At 45.1% G+C, this 23,096-nt stretch overlaps 1 protein-coding gene across 9 annotated transcripts in view; it reads left to right on the top strand.

Moving 5' to 3' along the window:
- LOC119953745 (protein shisa-6-like) overlaps positions 1–23,096 on the top strand; it is a 687,534-nt gene that overhangs the window by 582,748 nt on the left and 81,690 nt on the right. For 8 of the 9 annotated variants that reach the window (XM_038778327.1, XM_038778325.1, XM_038778324.1 and 5 more), the window contains exon 5: positions 5,714–5,839. The exons of the other annotated variant lie outside the window; for it this stretch is intronic. In XM_038778327.1, the coding sequence (XP_038634255.1) occupies positions 5,714–5,839 (126 nt within the window). The remainder of the gene's footprint in view (positions 1–5,713; positions 5,840–23,096) is intronic. 9 annotated transcript variants of the gene reach the window in all.

Consider the following 23,096-nt stretch of genomic DNA (forward strand, 5'->3'; position numbering starts at 1 on the left):
CAGCAGGACCACGACGCCAACCTCCACCGTTTTCTCCAGACGGCACAGAAACTGAATCTCACGTATAATAAGGAGAAATGCGTTTTCCGCACAACCAGACTAGCCATCCTCGGCTATGTCATGGAAAACGGAGTCCTGGGCCCAGACCCGGACCGTATTGCCCCAAGAACTCCCCCTCCCCCATTGCCCCAAGGCCCTCAAACGGTGCTTGGGTTTCTTTTCCTACTACGCCCAGTGGGCCCCTCAATATGCGGACAAAGCCCGCCCACTCTTCAGGGCCACACGATTTCCCCTGTCAGCCGAGGCACACCTAGCCTTCGACGGCATCAAGGAGGACATCGCGAAAGCGGTCATGCAGGTGGTGGATGAATCCACTCCATTTCAGGTAGAGAGCGACGCCTTAGAGGTAGCTCTTGCAGCCATTTTAAATCAGGCAGGGAGACCAGTCGCATTTTTCTCCCGTACCCTCTCTGCTTCAGAACTCCGACACTCCTCAGTCGAGAAAGAAGCACAAGCCATTGTGGAGGCTATCCGTTACTGGAGGCACTACCTCGCAGGTAGGAGGTTCACCCTCATCACCGACCAAATATCGCTTGCCTTCATGTTCGACAACTCGCAAAGGGGCAAAATTAAAAACGACAAAATTCTGAGGTGGAGGACCGAACTCTCCACCTACAATTACGACATTAAGCATCGACCCGGGAAGCTCAACGAGCCTCCGGATGCCCTATCCCGCGGGACATGTGCCAGCGAGCAGATTGACCGATTGAAAGTCATCCACAATAACCTCTGCCACCCGGGGGTCACCTGGCTCGCCCACTACATCAGGGCCCGAAACCTACCTTTCTCCAACAAGGAGGTAAAAGCGGTCACCAGGGACTGCCCGATCTGTGCGGAGTACAAACCGCACTTCTATAGACCAGACAAGGCACACCTGGTCAATGCTTCTAGGCCCTTTGAACTCCAAGCAATTGATTTCAAAGGGCCACTCCCTTCAACTAACAAGAACGTTTACTTTTTAAACGTCGTAGACGAGTTCTCCCGTTTCCCATTCACTATCCCGTGCCCCGACATGACCTCCCACACAGTCATTAGGGCCCTGCATAGCATCTTCCCCCTGTTTGGTTTCCCCAGCTACGTACACAGCGACCGGGGTTCGTCCTTCATGAGCAACGAGCTGCATCAGTATCTGCTCGACAAGGGCATTGCCTCGAGCAGGACTACCAGCTACAACCCCAGGGGGAATGGGCAGGTGGAGAGGGAGAACGCGACGGTCTGGAAGACCGTCCTACTGACCCTCCGGTCTAGAAAGCTCCAAGTCTCCCAGTGGCAGGAAGTCCTCCCAGACGCGCTTCATGCTATTAGGTCCCTTTTGTGATCAGCGACCAATCAGACCCCTCACGAGAGGCTCTTCATTTTTTCCAGGGGCACTACCACAGGGGTCTCACTTCCGGTATGGCTGAGAACACCGGGCCCCGTACTTCTGAGGAAACATGTCAGGGCACGCAAAACCGACCCCCTTGTTGAAAAGGTGCGCCTGCTCCACTCCAACCCCAGTACGCATTCGTCGAGTTCCCTGATGGCTGTCAGGACACTGTATCCCTCCGGGATCTGGCACCCGCCGGATCCAGCGCCCCCTCTACCCCCACAGAAGAACCTCTTACCCTACACCCAATGCTGCCGCCCCCTCGCGCTCCCGAGCCCGCAAGCTCGCTCCACCATTTCTGCGCACCCGTGCCGGCCAGCCCCCAGCGACCCCAGTCCCCGGTCGAACCAGGAGAGTATGAAGCTCGGATACAACCCACCCTGGAGTCCGCCATCGTACCCCAGCACACAACACCCATCCAGCCACCGCAAGAGGCTGCAACCCCGGTGCTCCGCAGATCACTGCGGACAATTCGACCACCAGACAGACTGACTTTGTAGACCACCAACCTCACCGGACTTGATTTTTTGCAGGGGGTGAATGTGGTGAATGTAACATGATAATTCACACTATATCTTTGTAAGCGCAGTAGCGCTATCCGACCACTAGGGGGAGTAGCTCTGGGAATGCTCAGGAGCTTGTACAGGGCTCCACCCTTGGCTCCGCCCACGACCCCTACCCCTAGTGCTGCTGTATAAATACCCTTGTCCAGAGTCAGCCTGCAGTTCACTGAGAGTTCATCAACGGGTAACAGGCTGGCTCTGTAGTAAGTAGATTAAAACCTATATTCATATCGGAAACACGTGTCTGGTGAATTGATGGTTCCATCACTCCCCACTATCAGTTTGTGTGTGTCCAAGTTGGGGATGGCCCTAAACACGTTCTTTGCGAATCCCACATCGTCCCAATGGGACCGTGTACACTTGACAGTGCCACTAATCTCCCCTCCAGTGCCGTTGTCACAATCACATATCTACCCCCCCTGATTTGCCACCACCTTCTCCATCTGGAAGCGTACTGTTTTGGTGACGATTACCTCTACCCCTTGAGCCCTTCCGTCAAACCCAGAGTGAAACACCTGACTAACCCAGCCCTTTTTAAGTCTCACCTGGTCCTTCACCCTCAAGTTTGTCTCCTGCAGCATTGCTACATCGGTTTTCAAATTTTTAAGATGTCAAGCACCCTTGACCTCTTGACCGGACCTCCTAACCCCGTCACGTTCCACGTGACTATCCTAACTGGGGGTCTCTCAACCCCCCCACCCTTCTTATCCACTATCATCATACCACCGGGCCCTGCCCCATGAGCCTGACCCACCCCCTATCTATTATTAACATCGAACCACTTCCCCCCCTCCCAAAATCCCCCCCTACATTTCCTCTCGATAAAACACCTCCCAGCATTGACCCCTTCCCCACCTTGCTCACCTCGTAGGCCCATCGAAACCTGCTAACCTTGCTCCAATGTCCGCAGCCCTCCTCTCACCTTACCTCCGTTCACTAGCCGACATTAGTTGGCTAGCGCAGGTGGCTCCCCCCCACCAAGGTATACCGTCCTCTCCCACCCAGTCCCAGAGAACAAAAACAACAATCCAACCAATACAATTCACTAAAATAAGATATAACCGTCGCAACACAGAATGCCAATCAAACCAACCAATAACTTGAACTCTGTAACAATGTGAAGTGAAGTAAAGTACAATACACGTCAATGAAAAGAATGTTATAGGGCGGAATTCTCTGCTCCCGGGAAAAATCGTGAAGGCCGTCGTGAACTCGGCCGAGTTTCACGAGGGCCTCGGAGGCCGCTCCTCTCACCGTATTCACCCCCAACCAGGGGGCTAGGACCGGCGCTCCATAACTCTCGGCCGCCGGACGGCGCGCTGAGAGTGACGCGACGGCGGCGCCTATGTGACGTCAGCCGCGCATGCGCAGGTTGGCCAGCTCCAACCCGTGCATGCACGGCTGACGTCACAACGGCTGACAGCTCTAACCTGTCTTCCCCTCAGCTGCCTCGCGAGACGTGGCGGCTTGATCTTACGGGCCGGCGGAGGGGAAATAGTGCGTCCGATTGAGACGCCGGCCCAATGATTGGTGGGCACCAATCGCGGGCCTGTCCCCTCCCGAGCACAGTCGTGGTGCTCATTCCCCACCAGGCCCCCTACAAGCCCCAAAACGGGCATCTCATGGCGATTTCATGACGGCAGCGACCAGGTGTGGTTGCCGCCGTTGTGAAACGGTCGCGAATGACAGGCCGCTCAGCCCATCCGAGTCGGAGAATCGCCAGTCGCCGTGAAAAAAGGCGAGCGGCGATTCTTCCGAGTGGGGGGTGGGAGAATCGCGGGGGGCGCCAGGGTGTCGTGAAATTAGTCGTGGGGCCCTCCTGCAATTCTCCCACCCGGCGTGGGGAGCGGAGAATCGCGCCCATAGCATTTATACATTTTTCAGCTCCCCAATCACAGTCCACAGTCTCTCTATTCTGTGCGTTCATGATGGTGATCACTTTGCCTGCCGATGACAAGTTGACTGCAGTTGGCACAGTAGTGACTCTGGTCCCCAGACTCTGTAGGGGGTAGTTAGTCCTTGGGCATTAGCACTGAGTATACCCAAGCTTGAAAATAGAGTTTCTGGCATGATGGCATTAACCCCACAAAAGTATTTCCAAAATACAAGATATGAATAAAAATTTCTGAATTATTAAAACATTTGTAATAAAAACTACAAACATGCTGTAAATGTTGGACATGACATGATGCTGAGGAGGAAGTAGATTAATTGTTGCACAAAGTTCATAATTAGTTGTTTGGTGGTACAGAACTCGAGTATGACTGTAAAAGGACACGTGCTGTTGAAGCTTTCCATCTTGCAGTCATCAGGAAAGTTTGTTTGCCTTTCAGAGTTCTATTGGACACAGGTCTTCATTTGTGGGTCAACGACAAGAGGGAAAACCTAATGTAAAGATATTAAGGGACATGGGCCAAAGGCAGGTATATGGAGTTAGGTCACAGATCAGCCATGATCTCATTAAATGGCGGGACAGGCTCGAGGGGCTGATTGACCTGCTCCTGTTCCTATGTTCCTTTGTCAAGAAAGTACAGCACATGGCCATTTACTTATTCTGGAAACATATGCACTGGAGCACCAATAAAGTTATGTGCAACGTGCAGCCACCTGAAAAATTCCAGGCTATCGCTGTCAGGTGGAAAATATGTTTGATCATAAGAGCATAAGAAATGGGAGCAGGAGCAGGCCAAGTAGCCCCTCGAGCATACTCTGCTATCAGCACTGAACTTCACTGATTCACCCATATCCACCCACCATGTGCTTGGCCAACCAACAGAATTGATTGGAAAATCTATCACTGTGCTAGTGTTCTTGACGGTGTTCATATCCCCCATTAACCCCAGCCTCGTCCCAATTCTTGATTTATCCTGACCATTTGCAGATGCAGAGAAATTGTGGTCACCACGGTAACAGAGATCTCACATCAGTCTTGGAAATGAAAGGGCAACTGAAGCTGGAGTGTTCAACAAAAATTGAGCAACTGTATTTGATGCTGAGGAGGAAGTAGATTAATCGTGACACAAAGGTCATAATGAGTCATTTGGTCGTACAGAACTTGAGTATGACTGTAAAAGGACACACGCTGTCGAAGCTTTCAATCTTGCACTCATCAGGAAAATTCACAGGAATACCAAAGTGTAAACATTGTTCTCAAGATCATGCTTGCTTAAAATTATAGCCCTTGCTGGATGGACTGAATGCACTGGCAAGTATTTTGTCATGCTGGTAGGCATGTTACTTCAGCTTGCTGAGTTCTGTGATAATTTACATATGAAATTAATTTTTAACTACTTAAATATGTAATTAACACTTTTTTCCACTGGATTACATGCTCAGAATAAACTGGTGCTCTTGGGTCATATAAATCACTGTTGCCTTAAATTATAAATGTGCAAAAGAAATCTCAAAGTAGGTAACAGCCATGTAATGTGCTTCTTGAGCAGATTAATAATGGAACAGTCAATGTTCTCAAATAAAGCATTAATCAACTGTACGGTAATCTCATAAAGGAAAAAGAGGTACTCATTCACTATCATTCATCGGTGAAATAAGACATTATTGTGCACCTGTATTTGGAAGGTGTGGGGAAGCAAAAGCAATGTGTCCAAATTATGTATTTTCAAACCAAAGGCTTGATTCTAACTCAATGCCCATTTTCTGTTGATATTTGGGCCAGTCTTTCATGACGGGCAGAATTGACTCCAATCCTTTTCCTTTTTTCTAGACTGTTTCAGAGATCCTTTCCAATATTCCAAACCAACATGCCATAAGGAACAAATTGCATATCTGGACTGGGAAGCCCAAAACGTTCAGATGTTTCCCCAAAGATACAGAGAACTTGGATCCCTTGGTATGTCAAATTTCTCAACTTCCATGCCCTGACCTCCCTTCCTACCCACCATCCCATCCCACCCCCTTCACCACCACCCACTCCCCAAAACAATTCTCAGAATGCAAAAGGGTGCTCATGGTATTTCCTCTCCCCAATTCTTCAGCACTGTACACAATCAAATTCTCTACCACTAACACACTTAAGAAAAGCCATAAAATAATCTTTAATTGCAGCAATCTAAGGCTCGGATTAATGTGTTCAAGCAAAATTTTTCCCTCTGCTATTTAATACTTCAACCCTCGAGGAGTAAATCAGTTGGCACATCGGCTCAAATCAACAACAGTAATTTTGGGCAAAGGTGTTCAACATTATCATGCTTTCATCCTGCAGCATGAGATCAAAGTCAGTGGTCGAACAGGTCAGTTAAAATCTGGTATTTGAAATGTGGTTGTAAATGTTTTTTTTTTTCTCTCTTAGTAAAACTGGGGGGCTTTTTTGACTGATCCACAAGAATGTTATGAACAGGTGACTAAGCCTAAGATATACCTTTTCACAAATACTGAAATTACACATTGTCACAGTAGCTTTACATTTTGATACAGGTAAGTCTGCCTGGTTGCACATGAATCCTCCAAAGAAGCTTTCTCCAACCAATTTCCTGGCATGTGCAGATGGCAGAGCTTTGTGGGCGTGTCTGATCTGTGAACACAAGGTTACCTGTTCCTGTTGATAAAGTGCTTGTATCGAATTCCTCTGCTATTCTGATGGACAAGTGTTTGGAGGACATTGTCACCAATAGCAACCTCCAAGCTATAGCAACAAGCATCCACTTCAGCCGCATCAAAAAGAGGCAAACTTAGCAATCCTTTTCCAGACAATAGCACTGTTAATCATTACCTGTGCTCACTTTAACCTCATTCCTCTTTCATTGATACGTAATGATTTCACATTGTGTTGTTTTTGTCTGTAAATAGTTATCTCTGAAAATAAAGGATCCCCAGAAGAAATAAAACTTATGCCTGAAATTTCCAAAGAAAATCAGCAGAGTGCAGTGGGTTTGCACTTTGTCCTTTTATTTCTGTATTCAGGAAACTTGGAATTGACTGCAGCCCACAGACCTATTAGGTGGATGAGTTTGGCAGAGGTTAACTCTGCCTCAAACAGGTGCAAGTTTATGGCAACAAAGCTGCCCAAAATTAGACAGTTATTGGCACAGTACTGAATCTCAGCCAGAGAGATCACAAGTTGAAATGGGAATGGCACACTTTTTCACATTGGACTAATATTTTTCATAGATTTAAAAGTGATTAAATATGTACTTTGCTGTCACTGTTTGTTGAAGGACTAACATAGTGGAAGAATTTATTACATATGGGCAGATTTTTCTGTATGCACAGCTGGAAGGAAACCTTTAGGCAGCACATAGTCAGAAAATTATCGACATGAAATTTATTTTTTTGAGACATGTGTTTTGTAGTGAAGATATGATTGACTATAATAAACTGAGATTAAAGATATTCCTGTTCAATATTGCACTGCATGCCAGAGAATAGTTGGGACGGTAACTGCTGTTTCATTTTCCCTTCATATTATATTGTGCAATAACCATCCTTAAAATAAGAAGGGGGATAGGGTAGCACAGTGCAGCAGGGAATGAAATCGTAGATCAGTGAGGTGGTAGGTTATAGATTCAGGCCTGGATTTTCACTCTCAAGATGGGTGGGCAGAGTGGGGAAATTTCCTACCAAGGTGCTACGAATAGTGGGATCTTTGTCGCTGGGGTTGGATGGGTCAGGGTGGTATGGAATGGACCTGGGACCCCCAGCCTCAGGCATACATTGGAGTGCCAAGGCAGGCTGTTAATTAAGCCTGCCTCAATTCTGTGGGAATTTGTCGCGGTTGTTTTGTTGAAAATTAGGCCCCCTATCCCTCACACAAACCCACAATCATTCCCAATACCCATACATGCTGGTTCATGCCAACCTATGACCCCCGCCAATCCTAACGGCCCTTTATAGTCCTTATGGCTTCTTGCTGCTAACTCATGACCCCACCCCCAACACTGTTCCCCCTCTCTACCATGGGCATATATCAGGAGCCATTGAGTTTAAATGAAATGAAGCTCTAAAGATCATTATATAAAAATAAACATTCTGCAATAATGCACTTTCACAGTCCTCCCTAGAAACACAAAAAGATTTATTAATAAGAAGCATTGAACAATTGCCAGCAGCTACATGGCTGCTGCTATCTCCCTACATGTGCGCTTTATAAGAGTAGAGTCACCTTCTGGGAGATTATCCACTCTGCGTCCCAATTGGCCCTCCAAGTCAGGTGAGCCTTACTCTGCTGTGTTTGCCTTAAAGGGACAATCACCACAAATCACCACATCCCTCCCCCTTTAACATCTTTAAACAATCTTCAATAACAAAGTTACTCAATCCTAAATTCTAACAATCTGTCCCTCCTTCTCTATTGGGTACGACAGAGGTCCATCCTCAGAGACTATAATTCTGGAGACCTAAATCCACTACCGATGTTTCATACTGAGACACCATGTCATATTATGGGTGTCTTATTGTTTCAGTGGTGATGTCTCACTGATAGGATCTTGAGGCTTGTGTGTTTAAACATAAACTATTGGTCAGCTTTAAATATGTAAAGTTCCAAATATAGTCTAGCATGGGGATGTTCCATGCACACTTGCTGCTTACTGAATTCTGTTCTAGATTATTCTCTAACCATGTGACTATATCACACTGTGTGCCATGTTGACTCTTGCTCTGCTAAACACCTTACATTATAATGCTTGCAGACATATTATCGCACTATAACAAAGTCTTATGTTTTGACAGTTCTTTCACACTCTCAATCTGTCCTGTGTGAAAGAATGGTCATGGCACACTACTTCTGGGATTTAGGTCATGTGATAAAGTTTCTTCTCTTTCTAGCATATAAACTTAGCGTCTTTCTCATCAACCATTTTATTATGTTGATTCTTGAGCTTTTCTATTAGTACGACCAATTCAGCAATCCTGTCCTGGTACGTAATCTCAGTGTTTTTCTCTGTCTGAACTTCTAATCCTGCAGTCAATTTCAATGCTTGTAACCACTTCAGTTAATTTTTCATTGCCAATTTTCCCTATTCAACCTCTTATTCTTCCGCTTCAATTCTTCACTGGACTTGTTCTTAATTTCTAGTTGCTTTCTCATGGAGTTCAGCTTATTCTACATTGTCTCATTAATCTCTCCTGCTTCTTAACTTCATTTGGTAATTTTCTTTGCAATTTCTTTAATCTTCAAGTTTGTTGTCAGTCATTTCATCTTGTTGTTTTAATGACTTCTCTAGAGTTTTAATTATTTTTGCTGATTTTTGAAGTCTTTAATTTCTGCATTTCTTCCGAGGAGAATCCAACATGTTCTTACTGGAGATATACATTTCACGAATGGAACCCTCACTTTTACTTGTCGTAATTTTAGCCAAACTCATTTAGCTGCACTGTTGGTCAGGTCCACCTTGACGAAGTGTTGACTTATTTCCAATCTGAAATTCTCTCGGTACTCTTGTTATGGGGTCTTTCATTGCCCTCCTTTTGGGGTCTTTCATTGCCCTCCTTTGTGGTTTTCTTTTGCTTACTTTCTGGAGTTACCTCTGGGGTGCACAGTGGTCAGCAATGCTGCCTCACAGCACCAGGGGCCCGGGTTCAATTCCAGCATTGGGTCACTGCGTGGAGTTTGTGCGCTCTCCCCGTATCTGCGTGTGGTTTCCTCCAGGTGCTCTGTTTTCCTCACACAATCCAAAAATGTGCAGGTTAGATGGATTGGCTATGCTAAATTTCCCCTTAGTGTTCAAAAAAGATGTGTAGGTTAGGTTAAGGGGTTATTGGGATAGGGCAGAGAACTGAGCTTTTGTGGAATACTCTTTCAGAGGGTCAATGCAGACTTGATGGCTTTCTTCTGCACGGTAGAGATTCTGTGATTCTATTCTATGATGATTCTATTGCCTCTTATCTGAGGTCTGTTTTGCCCTAGCTTTGAGGTCTTCATTGCCTACTCTGAGGTCTCCTGTTGCCTCTTCCTTGAGGTGCTCTTTGTCTCCTCTGAGGTATTGCGTTGCCTCTTCATTGCTGATGGACATTTGTTAAGAGTTCCCTCTAACTGGGATCTTTTCAAATTTTCCTGCCCAGCGCCATTTATTCCTTGTTGTATTTGCTGCTTTAAGGGCATTGCCACTTTAAATGCATTTCCGCTTTAAGACTGTCATTTTTATTATTAAAGTGTCAGCAGCTGTTAGTTTTCTCTCTGTGTTTATCCTACAGTTTTGGAGTTTTGGTGCAAGCCTGGCTGATTTTTGTTGAATTTTTATAACTACCACTTTTATTGATGGTAAGTTCTTACAGCGGTCTCTAGAGTTTATATCTTCTTCTGGCCTTTTGGAAAGTCCGTTTTTTTTTGGAGCTGTCGGGTTTTTGTCAATTTCACCAGAGACCCAAAGTTCTCAAGGTCCAGGGGGCAGTTTTATGAACTTGTTAACCTGTCTTGGTGCAACAGTTATCTTCTTTTGACTGAAGTTCATCAGTGCAGTGACTGCTGCCACAGAACACCCATATGCTCTGCTCTGACACCAAACATTTGTCAGTTTCAGCTCCTTGACTTCCTATGCTTCGGGTCACCTCTCTAAGTTGACTTGGGGGGGGGGCGATTCTCCAAAATGGAGAAGTGTTTGCTCCATCGTGAACACCGTCGTGTATCACGATGGCGCGAAACGGGCACGGGGATGTCTGATACAGTCCCCCAGAGGGGGCCAGAATGGCGCTGGAGCGGTTCACGCTGCTCCAGCCTCCCTTCCCGGCGCCAAATGGGCGCCAAGCCCATGGGCCCCAACTCAACATGGCGTCGGTGTTTAGGGGCCGGCCGTGCAGGAACGTAGGCCCGGGGTGGGGGGGAGGGGGGGAAGAGGCCGGCCTGCCGATCCGTGGGCCCCGATTGTGGGCCAGATACCACCGGAGCCCCCCCCCCCCCCCCTCCCCGGGGATGGATACCCCCTCACTCCCCCCACAGGCCGCTCCCTGACCCTTCGCGTAGAGTTCCCACTGGCAGCGACCAGAGGTGAACGACGCCGGTGGGACTCTGTCGTATCCACGCAGCCGCTCAGTCCACGGCAAGCGCCGCGTCAAACGTGCTGGTGCAAATGGCACCGATTCTCCGCACCTTGGAGAATCGCGCACCGGCACCGTGGCGGTTGGGGCAATTCTCCGGCCCGGCACGGGGCTCGGAGAATTGCCCCCTTGGTGTTTTTCTTCTACTGAAAGCCCTACTTTCCCTTTTAAAAAATATCTTTGCAACAACTCTGTCTTTTATAACATAAGTTTGTTTTTTACTTAAAGTCACAGCTCTTGCTTCACAGGGTTATTTCCTATTGATTTTTTCTCTCTATGTATGTTTCTAAATTTTTACTTCTGCTGGCCAATCAGGAGCTGGATTTTCTGATTGCCGATGCCGGAATTACATTCGGCGATTGGTCGGAGAATGATGCTGAAATTGGAGGCGGCGTCGTTTTTCAGATGCTCCGCCACCTCCAAAACACGTCATCGGTGAGTACGCCGCACGCCTTGGGACAGCCTCAGTGCGCCATTAGAAGGCCGTCCCCCGATGCTCCGCCCCCAATGGGTTGACTTCCCGACAGCACGGGTGCGTGTGCTCTCAGTTTTCAGGGACCTCACGTAGCAGCTGTGGACTGTGTCCAGCACCGCCACAATCGGGGAGGGGGGTGGCATTCTGTTGGCCAGGGATCCTTCGGAGGGAGCTGGGAGGATTGGTGAGGGTTGGTCCGGGGGTGGTGAGGGGCAGTCAGGGGGGCACTATCTGGAAGGCTGGTTCCGCGCGCGGTCGGCACCAGGTTGTACGGCGCGCGACAGCTGCAGGTCACCGCCATGCACATGCGCTTGCGCAGCCACAGGCCAGGCTCTTCTCCATCTGTATCCGCAGGTAAAGCTGGGGGCTTTACAAGGTGCGACTGCGAGCCCCCCACCAGGCGGAGCATCCGTGCAGGGACGCTGCTGACTTTTTCGTCGGAAGACTAGACACATGCTCTGGACATAGCCACAAAATAGCCAGGTTTCTCCTGCACCTATCCCTCAGGGTCCTGAAGTATCTGAATATCGCAAGTGCCCAAAGCGATGCAGTATGGTGAGTACTTTTTTTTTAGACCAATTAAAATTCACAGGTGTTCGACCAGAGGCAGTGTAATGATAATTTTATCCTCATCGCCAGATGCAATGATGTAATTTCAGGCTATATTAGACAAACACAATTATTAATTAGTAAGAAGAATTGGACAATGGCCAGCAGCCACACTGCTATTGCTGACTCCCTATATGTTTCCTGCTTAAGAGAGGACTCACCCCCGAGGAGATTACCCATTCTGCACCCCAATTGGTCCCCTCAGACAGGTGACCCTTAGTCTGCTGTGTTGACCTTAAATATACAATTACCACAAATCACCGCACATTCTCATTCATTAAAACCCACTTGTTACTTTCAAATCCCCCAAGTTCTAAACCCTTATGAAAAAAACATTTAGGTTTCTAACCCCCATATCAAAAATAGCTAATCATGAAATTGATTACCAAGCTGTCAATCTAACTATGAACTTACAACCCTTGGTTGTAAGAAAAACAGGTTGTGCAATGCAGTCATGCATTTCTAATGTCCTAAAGATAGTACAGAGGGATATGTCAACACACAGCTACTGAAATTGTAATCAGATTTCAAAAAACTTCTCTCAGAGAGAAGTTTAACAGCTTTCAAAATGCAGGTGATTCAAAAAACATGACAGCTGGACAGTTCAATATACTATATTTTTGCCCAGCCTAAATATTTATAAATGCACCCTGCACAACAATGCCTTTGTCCCAATTAAAAATAGATTTTTTGACATCAATTAAGCTCAAATGACTATGCTGAATTTGGTTCTTTAACACATAGGTCACTGGGGTAGCAGGATAGAGAATCAGTTTATACCCCGTTGCAACAGTGTTTTCGAGCATCAGACTGCAGCACAATAGAAAGTGGCAAAGAGAATCAAGTTGTAGCACAATGAGAGAGTGTAATACAGAATCAGACTGTAGCATAATGAGAGAGTGTAATACAGAATCAGGTTGTAGCACAATGAGATAATGTAACACAGAATCCAGATGTAGCACAATGAGAGAGTGTAATACAGATGCAGGCGATAGCAAAATGAGAGTGTAATACAGATTCAGGCCACGCACAATAAGAGATGGTAATACCGAATCAGGCTGGAGCACAATGAGAGAGTGCAGTACAGAATCAGGTTGTAGCACAATGAGAGTGGAATACAGAATCAGGCTGTAGCACAATAAGAGATGGTAATACAGAATCAGGCTGGAGCACAATGAGAGAGTGCAGTACAGAATCAGGTTGTAGCACAATGAGAGTGGAATACAGAATCAGGCTGCAGCACAATGAGAGAGTGCAGTACAGAATCAGGTTGTAGCACAATGAGAGTGGAATACAAAATCAAGATGTTGCACAATGAGAGAGTGTAATACAGAGTCAGGGTGTAGCACAATGAGAGAGTGTAACACAGACTCAGCCTGCAGCACAACCGGAGAGTGTAATACAGAATTAAGCTGCAGCACAATGAGAGAGTGTAATACAGAATCAGGCTGTATCACAATCGGAGCCTGTAATACAGAATCAGGGTGTAGCACAATGACAAAATGTATTATAGAATCAGGCTGTACCACAATCGGAGCCTGTAATACAGAATCAGGGTGTAGCGCAATGAGAAAGTGTAATACAGATTCAAGCTGCAGCACAAGGAGAAAGTGTAATACAGAATCAGGCTGGAGTACAATCGGAGCCTGTAATACAAAATCAGGCTGCAGCACAATGAGAGAGTGCAATACAGAATCAGGCTGGAGTACAATCGGAGACTGTAATACAGAATCAGGCTGCAGCACAATGAGAGAGTGTAATACAGAATCAGGGTGCAGCACAACCGGAGAGTGTAAGACAGAATCAGGCTGTAGCACAATGAGAACGTGTAATACAGAATCAGGCTGCAGCATAATGAGAAAGCGTAATACAGAATCAGGCTGCAGCACAATGAGAAAGCGTAATACAGAATCAGGCTGTCGCACAATGAGAAAGTGTAATACACAATCAGGCTGTAGCACAATGAAAGAGTGTAATACAGAATCAGGCTGTAGCACAATCGGAGCCTGTAATACAGAATCAGGATGTAGCACAATGAGAAAGTGTAATACAGAATCAAGCTGCAGCACAATCAGAGCCTGTAAAACAGAATCAAGCTGTCGCACAATGACAGAGTATATTACAGAATCAGGCTGTAGCACAATCGGAGCCTGTAATACAGAATCAGGGTGTAGCACAATGAGAGAGCGTAATACAGAATCAGGTTGTCGCACAATGAGAAAGTGTATTACAGAATCAGACTGTAGCACGATGAGAGAGTGCAATACAGAATCAGACTGTAGCACAATCGGAGCCTGTAATACAGAATCAGCCTGTAGCACAATGAGAGAGTGTAATACAGAATCAGGCTGCAGCACAATGAGAGAGTGTAATACAGAATCAGGCTGTAGCACAATGAGAGAGTGTAATGCAGAATTAGGCTGCAGCACAACGAGAACTTGTATTACAGAATCAGGGTGTAGCACAACCGGAGAGTTTAATACAGGATCAGGGTGTAGCACAACGGGAGAATGTAATATCGAATCAGGGTGTAGCACAATGAGAACGTGTAATACAGAATCAGGCGGCAGCACAATGAGAAAGCGTAATACAGAATCAGGCTGCAGCACAATGAGAAAGCGTAATACAGAATCAGGCTGTCGCACAATCAGAGAGTGTATGACAGAATCAGGCTGTAGCACAATGAGAGAGTGTAATACAGTATCAGACTGTAGCACAATGAGAGAGTGCAATACAGAATCAGACTGTAGCACTATCGGAGCCTGTAATACAGAACCAGGCTGTCGCACAATCAGAGAGTGTATGACAGAATCATGCTGTAGCACAATGAGAGAGTGTAATACAGAAATCAGACTAGCACAATCAGAGCCTGTAATACAGAATCAGACTGTAGCACATTGAGAGAGTGTAATACAGAATCAGGCTGTTGCACAATCAGAGAGTGTAACACAGACTCAGCCTGTAGCACAACCGGAAAGTGTAATGCAGAATCAAGCTGCAGCACAATAAGAGAGTGTAATATCGAATCAGGCTGCAGCACAATGACAGAGTGTAATACAGAATCAGGCTGTAGCCCAATGAGAGAGTGTAATACAGAATCAGGCTGTATCACAATCAGAGACTGTATTACGGAATCAGGCTGTAGCACAATCGGAACCTGTAATACAGAATCAGGGTGTAGCACAATCAGAGAGTGTAATACAGAATCAGGCTGCAGCATAATGAGAGTGTAATACAGAATCAGGGTGCAGCATAATGAGAGAGTGGAATACAGAATCAAGCTGCAGCACAATGAGAGAGTGTAATACAGAATCAAGCTGCAGCACAATGAGAGAGTGTAACACAGACTCAGCCTGTAGCACAACCGGAGAGTGTAATACAGAATCAAGCTGCAGCATAATGAGAGAGTGTAACACAGACTCAGCCTGTAGCACAACCGGAGAGTGTAACACAGAATTAAGCTGCAGCACAATGAGAGAGTGTAATACAGAATCAGGCTGTATCACAATCAGAGCCTGTAATACAGAATCAGGGTGTAGCACAATGACAAAGTGTATTATAGAATCAGGCTGTAGCACAATCGGAGCCTGTAGTACAGAATCAGGGTATAGCGCAATGAGAAAGTGTAATACAGATTCAAGCTGCAGCACAATGAGAAAGTGTAATACAGAATCAGGCTGGAGTACAATCGGAGCCTATGATACAGAATCAGACTGCAGCACAATGAGAGAGTGTATTACAGAATCAGGGTGTAGCACAACCGGAGCCTGTAATACAGAATCAGGGTGTAGCACAATGAGAACGTGTAATCCAGAATCAGGCTGCAGCATAATGAGAAAGCGTAATAGAGAATCAGAGTGTAGCACAATGAGAAAGTGTGATACAGATTCAAGCTGTAGCACAATGAGAAAGTGTAATACAGAATCAGGATGTAGCACAATGAGAAAGTGTAATACAGAATCAAGCTGCAGCACAATCAGAGCCTGTAATACAGAATCAGGGTGTAGCACAATGAGAGAGCGTAATACAGAATCAGGCTGTTGCACAATGAGAAAGTGTTTTACAGAATCAGACTGTAGCACGATGAGAGAGTGCAATACAGAATCAGACTGTAGCACAATCGGAGCCTGTAATACAAAATCAGCCTGTAGCACAATGAGAGAGTGTAATACAGAATCAGGCTGTAGCACAATGAGAGAATGTAATACACAATCAGCCAGTAGCACAATGAGAGAGTGTAATACAGAATCAGGCTGTAGCATAATGAGAGTGTAATGCAGAATCAGGCTGTAGCACAATTAGAGAGTGTAATGCAGAATTAGGCTGCAGCACAACGAGAACATGTATTACAGAATCAGGGTGTAGCACAATGAGAGAGTGTAATACAGAATCAGGCTGTAGCACAATGAGAGAGTGTAATGCAGAATTAGGCTGCAGCACAACGAGAAAGTGTATTACAGAATCAGGGTGTAGCACAATGAGAAAGTGTAATACAGATTCAAGCTGCAGCACAATGAGAGAGTGTAATACAGAATCAGGGTGTAGCACAACGAGAGAGCGTAATACAGAATCAGGCTGTCGCACATGAGAAATTACAGAATGAGACTGTAGCACAATGGGAGAGTGTAATACACAATCAGTAAGTAGCACAATGAGAGAGTGTAATACACAATCAGCCAGTAGCACAATGAGAGAGTGTAATACAGAATCAGCCTGTAGCACAACCGGAGAGTGTAATGCAGAATCAAGCTGCAGCACAATAAGAGAGTGTAATACAGAATCAGGCTGTATCACAATCAGAGACTGTATTACGGAATCAGGCTGTAGCACAATCGGAACCTATAATACAGAATCAGGGTGTAGCACAATGAGAAAGTGTAATACAGATTCAAGCTGCAGCACAAGGAGAAAGTGTAATACAGAATCAGGCTGTAGCACAATGAGAAAGTGTATTACAGAATCAGGCTGTAGCACAATGAGAAAGTGTATTACAGAATCAGGATGTAGCACAATGAGAAAGTGTACTACAGATTCAAGCTGCAGCACAATGAGAAAGTGTAATACAGAATCAGGCTGTAGTACAATCGGAGCCTGTAATACAGAACCAGGGTGTAGCACAATGAATGAGTGTAATACAGAATCAGGCTGTAGCACAATCAGAGAGTGTAATACAGAATCAGGGAGTAGCACAATGAGAGAGTGTAATACAGAATCAAGCTGCAGCACAATGCGAGAGTGTAATACAGAATCAGGCTGCAGCATAATGAGAGATTGTAATACAGGATCAGGGTGTAGCACAATGAGATAGTGTAATATAGAATCAGACTGTAGCATAAAGAGATAGTGTAATACTGAATCAGACTAGCACAATGAGAGAGTGTAATACAGATTCAGGCTATTACACAATGAGAGTTTAATACAGATTCAGGCCACGCACAATGAGAGATTGTAATACAGAATCAGGCTGGAGCACAATGAGAGAGTGAAATACAGAATCAGGTTGTAGCACAATGAGAGTGGAATACAGAATCAGGCTGGAGCACAATGAGAGAGTGCAGTACAGAATCAGGTTGTAGCACAATGTGAGAGGAATACAGAATCACGCTGTAGCACAATGAGAGAGTTGAATACAGAATCAGGTTGTAGCACAATGAGAGTGGAATACAGAATCAAGATGTTGCACAATGAGAGAGTGTACTACAGAATCAGACTGGAATGTAGCACAAGCAGAGAGTGTAATACAGAATCAGGCTGCAGGACAATGAGAGATCGTAGTACAGAATCAGACTGTAGCACAATGAGAGAGTGTAATACTGAATCAGCCAGTAGCACAATGAGAGAGTGTAATAAACAATCAGCCAGTAGCATAATGAGAGAGTGTAATACAGAATCAGCCTGTAGCACAATGAGAGAGTGTAATAAAGAACCAGGCTGTAGCACAATGAGAGAGTGTAATAAAGAACCAGGCTGTAGCACAATGAGAGAGTGTAATACAGAATCAGGCTGTTGCACAATGAGAACGTGTAATACAGAATCAGGCGGCAGCACAATGAGAAAGCGTAATACAGAATCAGGCTGCAGCACAATGAGACAGCGTAATACAGAATCAGGCTGTCGCACAATCAGAGAGTGTATGACAGAATCAGGCTGTAGCACAATGAGAGAGTGTAATACAGAATCAGGGAGTAGCACAATGAGAGAGTGTAATACAGAACCAAGGTGTCGCACAATGAGTGAGTGTAATACAGAATCAGGCTGTTGCACAATTAGAGAGTGTAATACAGAATCAGGGTGTAGCACAATCAGAGAGTAATACAGAATCAAGCTGCAGCACAATGTGAGAGTGTAATACAGAATCAGGGTGTAGCACAAGGAGAGAGTGTAATACAGAATCAAGCTGCAGCACAATGTGAGAGTGTAATACAGAATCAGGCTGCAGCATAATGAGAGATTGTAATACAGGATCAGGGTGTAGCACAATGAGTGAGTGGAATACAGAATCAGGTTGTAGCACAATGAGAGTGGAATACAGAATCAGGCTGGAGCACAATGAGAGAGTGTAATACAGAACCAAGGTGTAGCACAATGAGTGAGTGTAATACAGAATCAGGCTGTAGAACAATCAGAGAGTGTAATACAGAATAAGGGTGTAGCACAATGAGAGAGTGTAATACAGAATCAAGCTGCAGCACAATGTGAGAGTGTAATACAGAATCAGGCTGCAGCATAATGAGAGATTGTAATACAGGATCAGGGTGTAGCACAATGAGTGAGTGCAGTACAGAATCAGGTTGTAGCACAATGAGAGTGGAATACAGAATCAGGGTGTTGCACAATGAGAACGTGTAATACAGAATCAGGCGGCAGCACAATGAGAAAGCGTAATACAGAATCAGGCTGCAGCACAATGAGAAAGCGTAATACAGAATCAGGCTGTCGCACAATCAGAGAGTGTATGACAGAATCAGGCTGTAGCACAATGAGAGAGTGTAATACAGAATCAGGGTGTAGCACAATGAGAGAGTGTAATACAGAACCAAGGTGTAGCACAATGAGTGAGTGTAATACAGAATCAGGCTGTAGCACAATCAGAGAGTGTAATACAGAATAAGGGTGTAGCACAATGAGAGAGTGTTATACAGAATCAAGCTGCAGCACAATGTGAGAGTGTAATACAGAATCAGGCTGCAGCATAATGAGAGATTGTAATACAGGATCAGGGTGTAGCACAATGAGTGAGTGCAGTACAGAATCAGGTTGTAGCACAATGAGAGTGTAATACAGAATCAGGGTGTTGCACAATGAGAACGTGTAATGCAGAATCAGGCGGCAGCACAATGAGAAAGCGTAATACAGAATCAGGCTGCAGCACAATGAGAAAGCGTAATACAGAATCAGGCTGTCGCACAATCAGAGAGTGTATGACAGAATGAGACTGTAGCACAATGGGAGAGTGTAATACACAATCAGTAAGTAGCACAATGAGAGAGTGTAATACACAATCAGCCAGTAGCACAATGAGAGAGTGTAATACAGAATCAGCCTGTAGCACAACCGGAGAGTGTAATGCAGAATCAAGCTGCAGCACAATAAGAGAGTGTAATACAGAATCAGGCTGTATCACAATCAGAGACTGTATTACGGAATCAGGCTGTAGCACAATCGGAACCTGTAATACAGAATCAGGGTGTAGCACAATGAGAAAGTGTAATACAGATTCAAGCTGCAGCACAGGGAGAAAGTGTAATACAGAATCAGGCTGTAGCACAATGAGAAAGTGTATTACAGAATCAGGCTGTAGCACAATGAGAAAGTGTATTACAGAATCAGGATGTAGCACAATGAGAAAGTGTACTACAGATTCAAGCTGCAGCACAATGAGAAAGTGTAATACAGAATCAGGCTGTAGTACAATAGGAGCCTGTAATACAGAACCAGGGTGTAGCACAATGAATGAGTGTAATACAGAATCAGGCTGTAGCACAATCAGAGAGTGTAATACAGAATCAGGGTGTAGCACAATGAGAGAGTGTAATACAGAATCAAGCTGCAGCACAATGCGAGAGTGTAATACAGAATCAGGCTGCAGCATAATGAGAGATTGTAATACAGGATCAGGGTGTAGCACAATGAGATAGTGTAATACAGAATCAGACTGTAGCATAAAGAGATAGTGTAATACAGAATCAGACTAGCACAATGAGAGAGTGTAATACAGATTCAGGCTATAGCACAATGAGAGTTTAATACAGATTCAGGCCACGCACAATGAGAGATTGTAATACAGAATCAGGCTGGAGCACAATGAGAGAGTGCAGTACAGGATCAGGTTGTAGCACAATGTGAGTGGAATACAGAATCAGGCTGTAGCACAATGAAAGAGTGAAATACAGAATCAGGTTGTAGCACAATGAGAGTGGAATACAGAATCAGGCTGGAGCACAATGAGAGAGTGCAGTACAGAATCAGGTTGTAGCACAATGTGAGAGGAATACAGAATCACGCTGTAGCACAATGAGAGAGTGGAATACAGAATCAGGTTGTAGCACAATGAGAGTGGAATACAGAATCAAGATGTTGCACAATGAGAGAGTGTACTACAGAATCAGACTGGAATGTAGCACAAGCAGAGAGTGTAATACAGAATCAGGCTGTAGGACAATGAGAGACCGTAATACAGAATCAGACTGTAGCACAATGAGAGAGTGTAATACTGAATCAGCCAGTAGCATAATGAGAGAGTGTAATAAACAATCAGCCAGTAGCATAATGAGAGAGTGTAATACAGAATCAGCCTGTAGCACAATGAGAGAGTGTAATAAAGAACCAGGCTGTAGCACAATGAGAGAGTGTAATAAAGAACCAGGCTGTAGCACAATGAGAGAGTGTAATACAGAATCAGGCTGTTGCACAATGAGAACGTGTAATACAGAATCAGGCGGCAGCACAATGAGAAAGCGTAATACAGAATCAGCCTGCAGCACAATGAGAAAGCGTAATACAGAATCAGGCTGCAGCACAATGAGACAGCGTAATACAGAATCAGGGTGTAGCACAATGAGAGAGTGTAATACCGAACCAAGGTGTCGCACAATGAGTGAGTGTAATACAGAATCAGGCTGTTGCACAATCAGAGAGTGTAATACAGAATCAGGGTGTAGCACAATCAGAGAGTGTAATACAGAATCAAGCTGCAGCACAATGTGAGAGTGTAATACAGAATCAGGGTGTAGCACAAGGAGAGAGTGTAATACAGAATCAAGCTGCAGCACAATGTGAGAGTGTAATACAGAATCAGGCTGCAGCATAATGAGAGATTGTAATACAGGATCAGGGTGTAGCACAATGAGTGAGTGGAATACAGAATCAGGTTGTAGCACAATGAGAGTGGAATACAGAATCAGGCTGGAGCACAATGAGACAGTGCAGTACAGAGTCAGGTTGTAGCACAATGTGAGAGGAATACAGAATCAGGCTGTAGCACAATGAGAGAGTGGAATACAGAATCAGGTTGTAGCACAATGAGAGTGGAATACAGAATCAAGATGTTGCACAATGAGAGAGTGTACTACAGAATCAGACTGGAATGTAGCACAAGCAGAGAGTGTAATACAGAATCAGGCTGTAGGACAATGAGAGACCGTAATACAGAATCAGACTGTAGCACAATGAGAGAGTGTAATACTGAATCAGCTAGTAGCATAATGAGAGAGTGTAATACACAATCAGCCAGTAGCATAATGAGAGAGTGTAATACAGAATCAGCCTGTAGCACAATGAGAGAGTGTAATAAAGAACCAGGCTGTAGCACAATGAGAGAGTGTAATAAAGAACCAGGCTGTAGCACAATGAGAGAGTGTAATACAGAATCAGGGTGTTGCACAATGAGAACGTGTAATACAGAATCAGACTGTAGCACAATGAGAGAGTGTAATACTGAATCAGCTAGTAGCATAATGAGAGAGTGTAATACACAATCAGCCAGTAGCATAATGAGAGAGTGTAATACAGAATCAGCCTGTAGCACAATGAGAGAGTGTAATAAAGAACCAGGCAGTAGCACAATGAGAGAGTGTAATAAAGAACCAGGCTGTAGCACAATGAGAGAGTGTAATACAGAATCAGGGTGTTGCACAATGAGAACGTGTAATACAGAATCAGGCGGCAGCACAATGAGAAAGCGTAATACAGAATCAGGCTGCAGCACAATGAGAAAGCGTAATACAGAATCAGGCTGTCGCACAATCAGAGAGTGTATGACAGAATCAGGCTGTAGCACAATGAGAGAGTTTAATACAGAATCAGGGTGTCGCACAATGAGAGAGTGTAATACAGAACCAAGGTGTAGCACAATGAGTGAGTGTAATACAGAATCAGACTGTAGCACAATCAGAGAGTGTAATACCGAATAAGGGTGTAGCACAATGAGAGAGTGTAATACAGAATCAAGCTGCAGCACAATGTGAGAGTGTAATACAGAATCAGGCTGCAGCATAATGAGAGATTGTAATACAGGATCAGGGTGTAGCACAATGAGTGAGTGCAGTACAGAATCAGGCTGTAGCACAATGAGAGTGGAATACAGAATCAGGGTGTTGCACAATGGGAACGTGTAATACAGAATCAGGCGGCAGCACAATGAGAAAGCGTAATACAGAATCAGGCTGCAGCACAATGAGAAAGCGTAATACAGAATCAGGCTGTCGCACAATCAGAGAGTGTATGACAGAATCAGGCTGTAGCACAATGAGAGAGTGTAATACAGAATCAGGGTGTAGCACAATGAGAGAGTGTAATACAGAATAAGGGTGTAGCACAATGAGAGAGTGTAATACAGAATCAAGCTGCAGCACAATGTGAGAGTGTAATACAGAATCAGGCTGCAGCAGAATGAGAGATTGGAATACAGGATCAGGGTGTAGCACAATGAGTGAGTGCAGTACAGAATCAGGTTGTAGCACAATGAGAGTGGAATACAGAATCAGGGTGTTGCACAATGGGAACGTGTAATACAGAATCAGGCGGCAGCACA

This window comes from Scyliorhinus canicula, chromosome 18 (assembly GCF_902713615.1).
Source record: "Scyliorhinus canicula chromosome 18, sScyCan1.1, whole genome shotgun sequence".
NCBI lineage: Eukaryota > Metazoa > Chordata > Chondrichthyes > Carcharhiniformes > Scyliorhinidae > Scyliorhinus > Scyliorhinus canicula.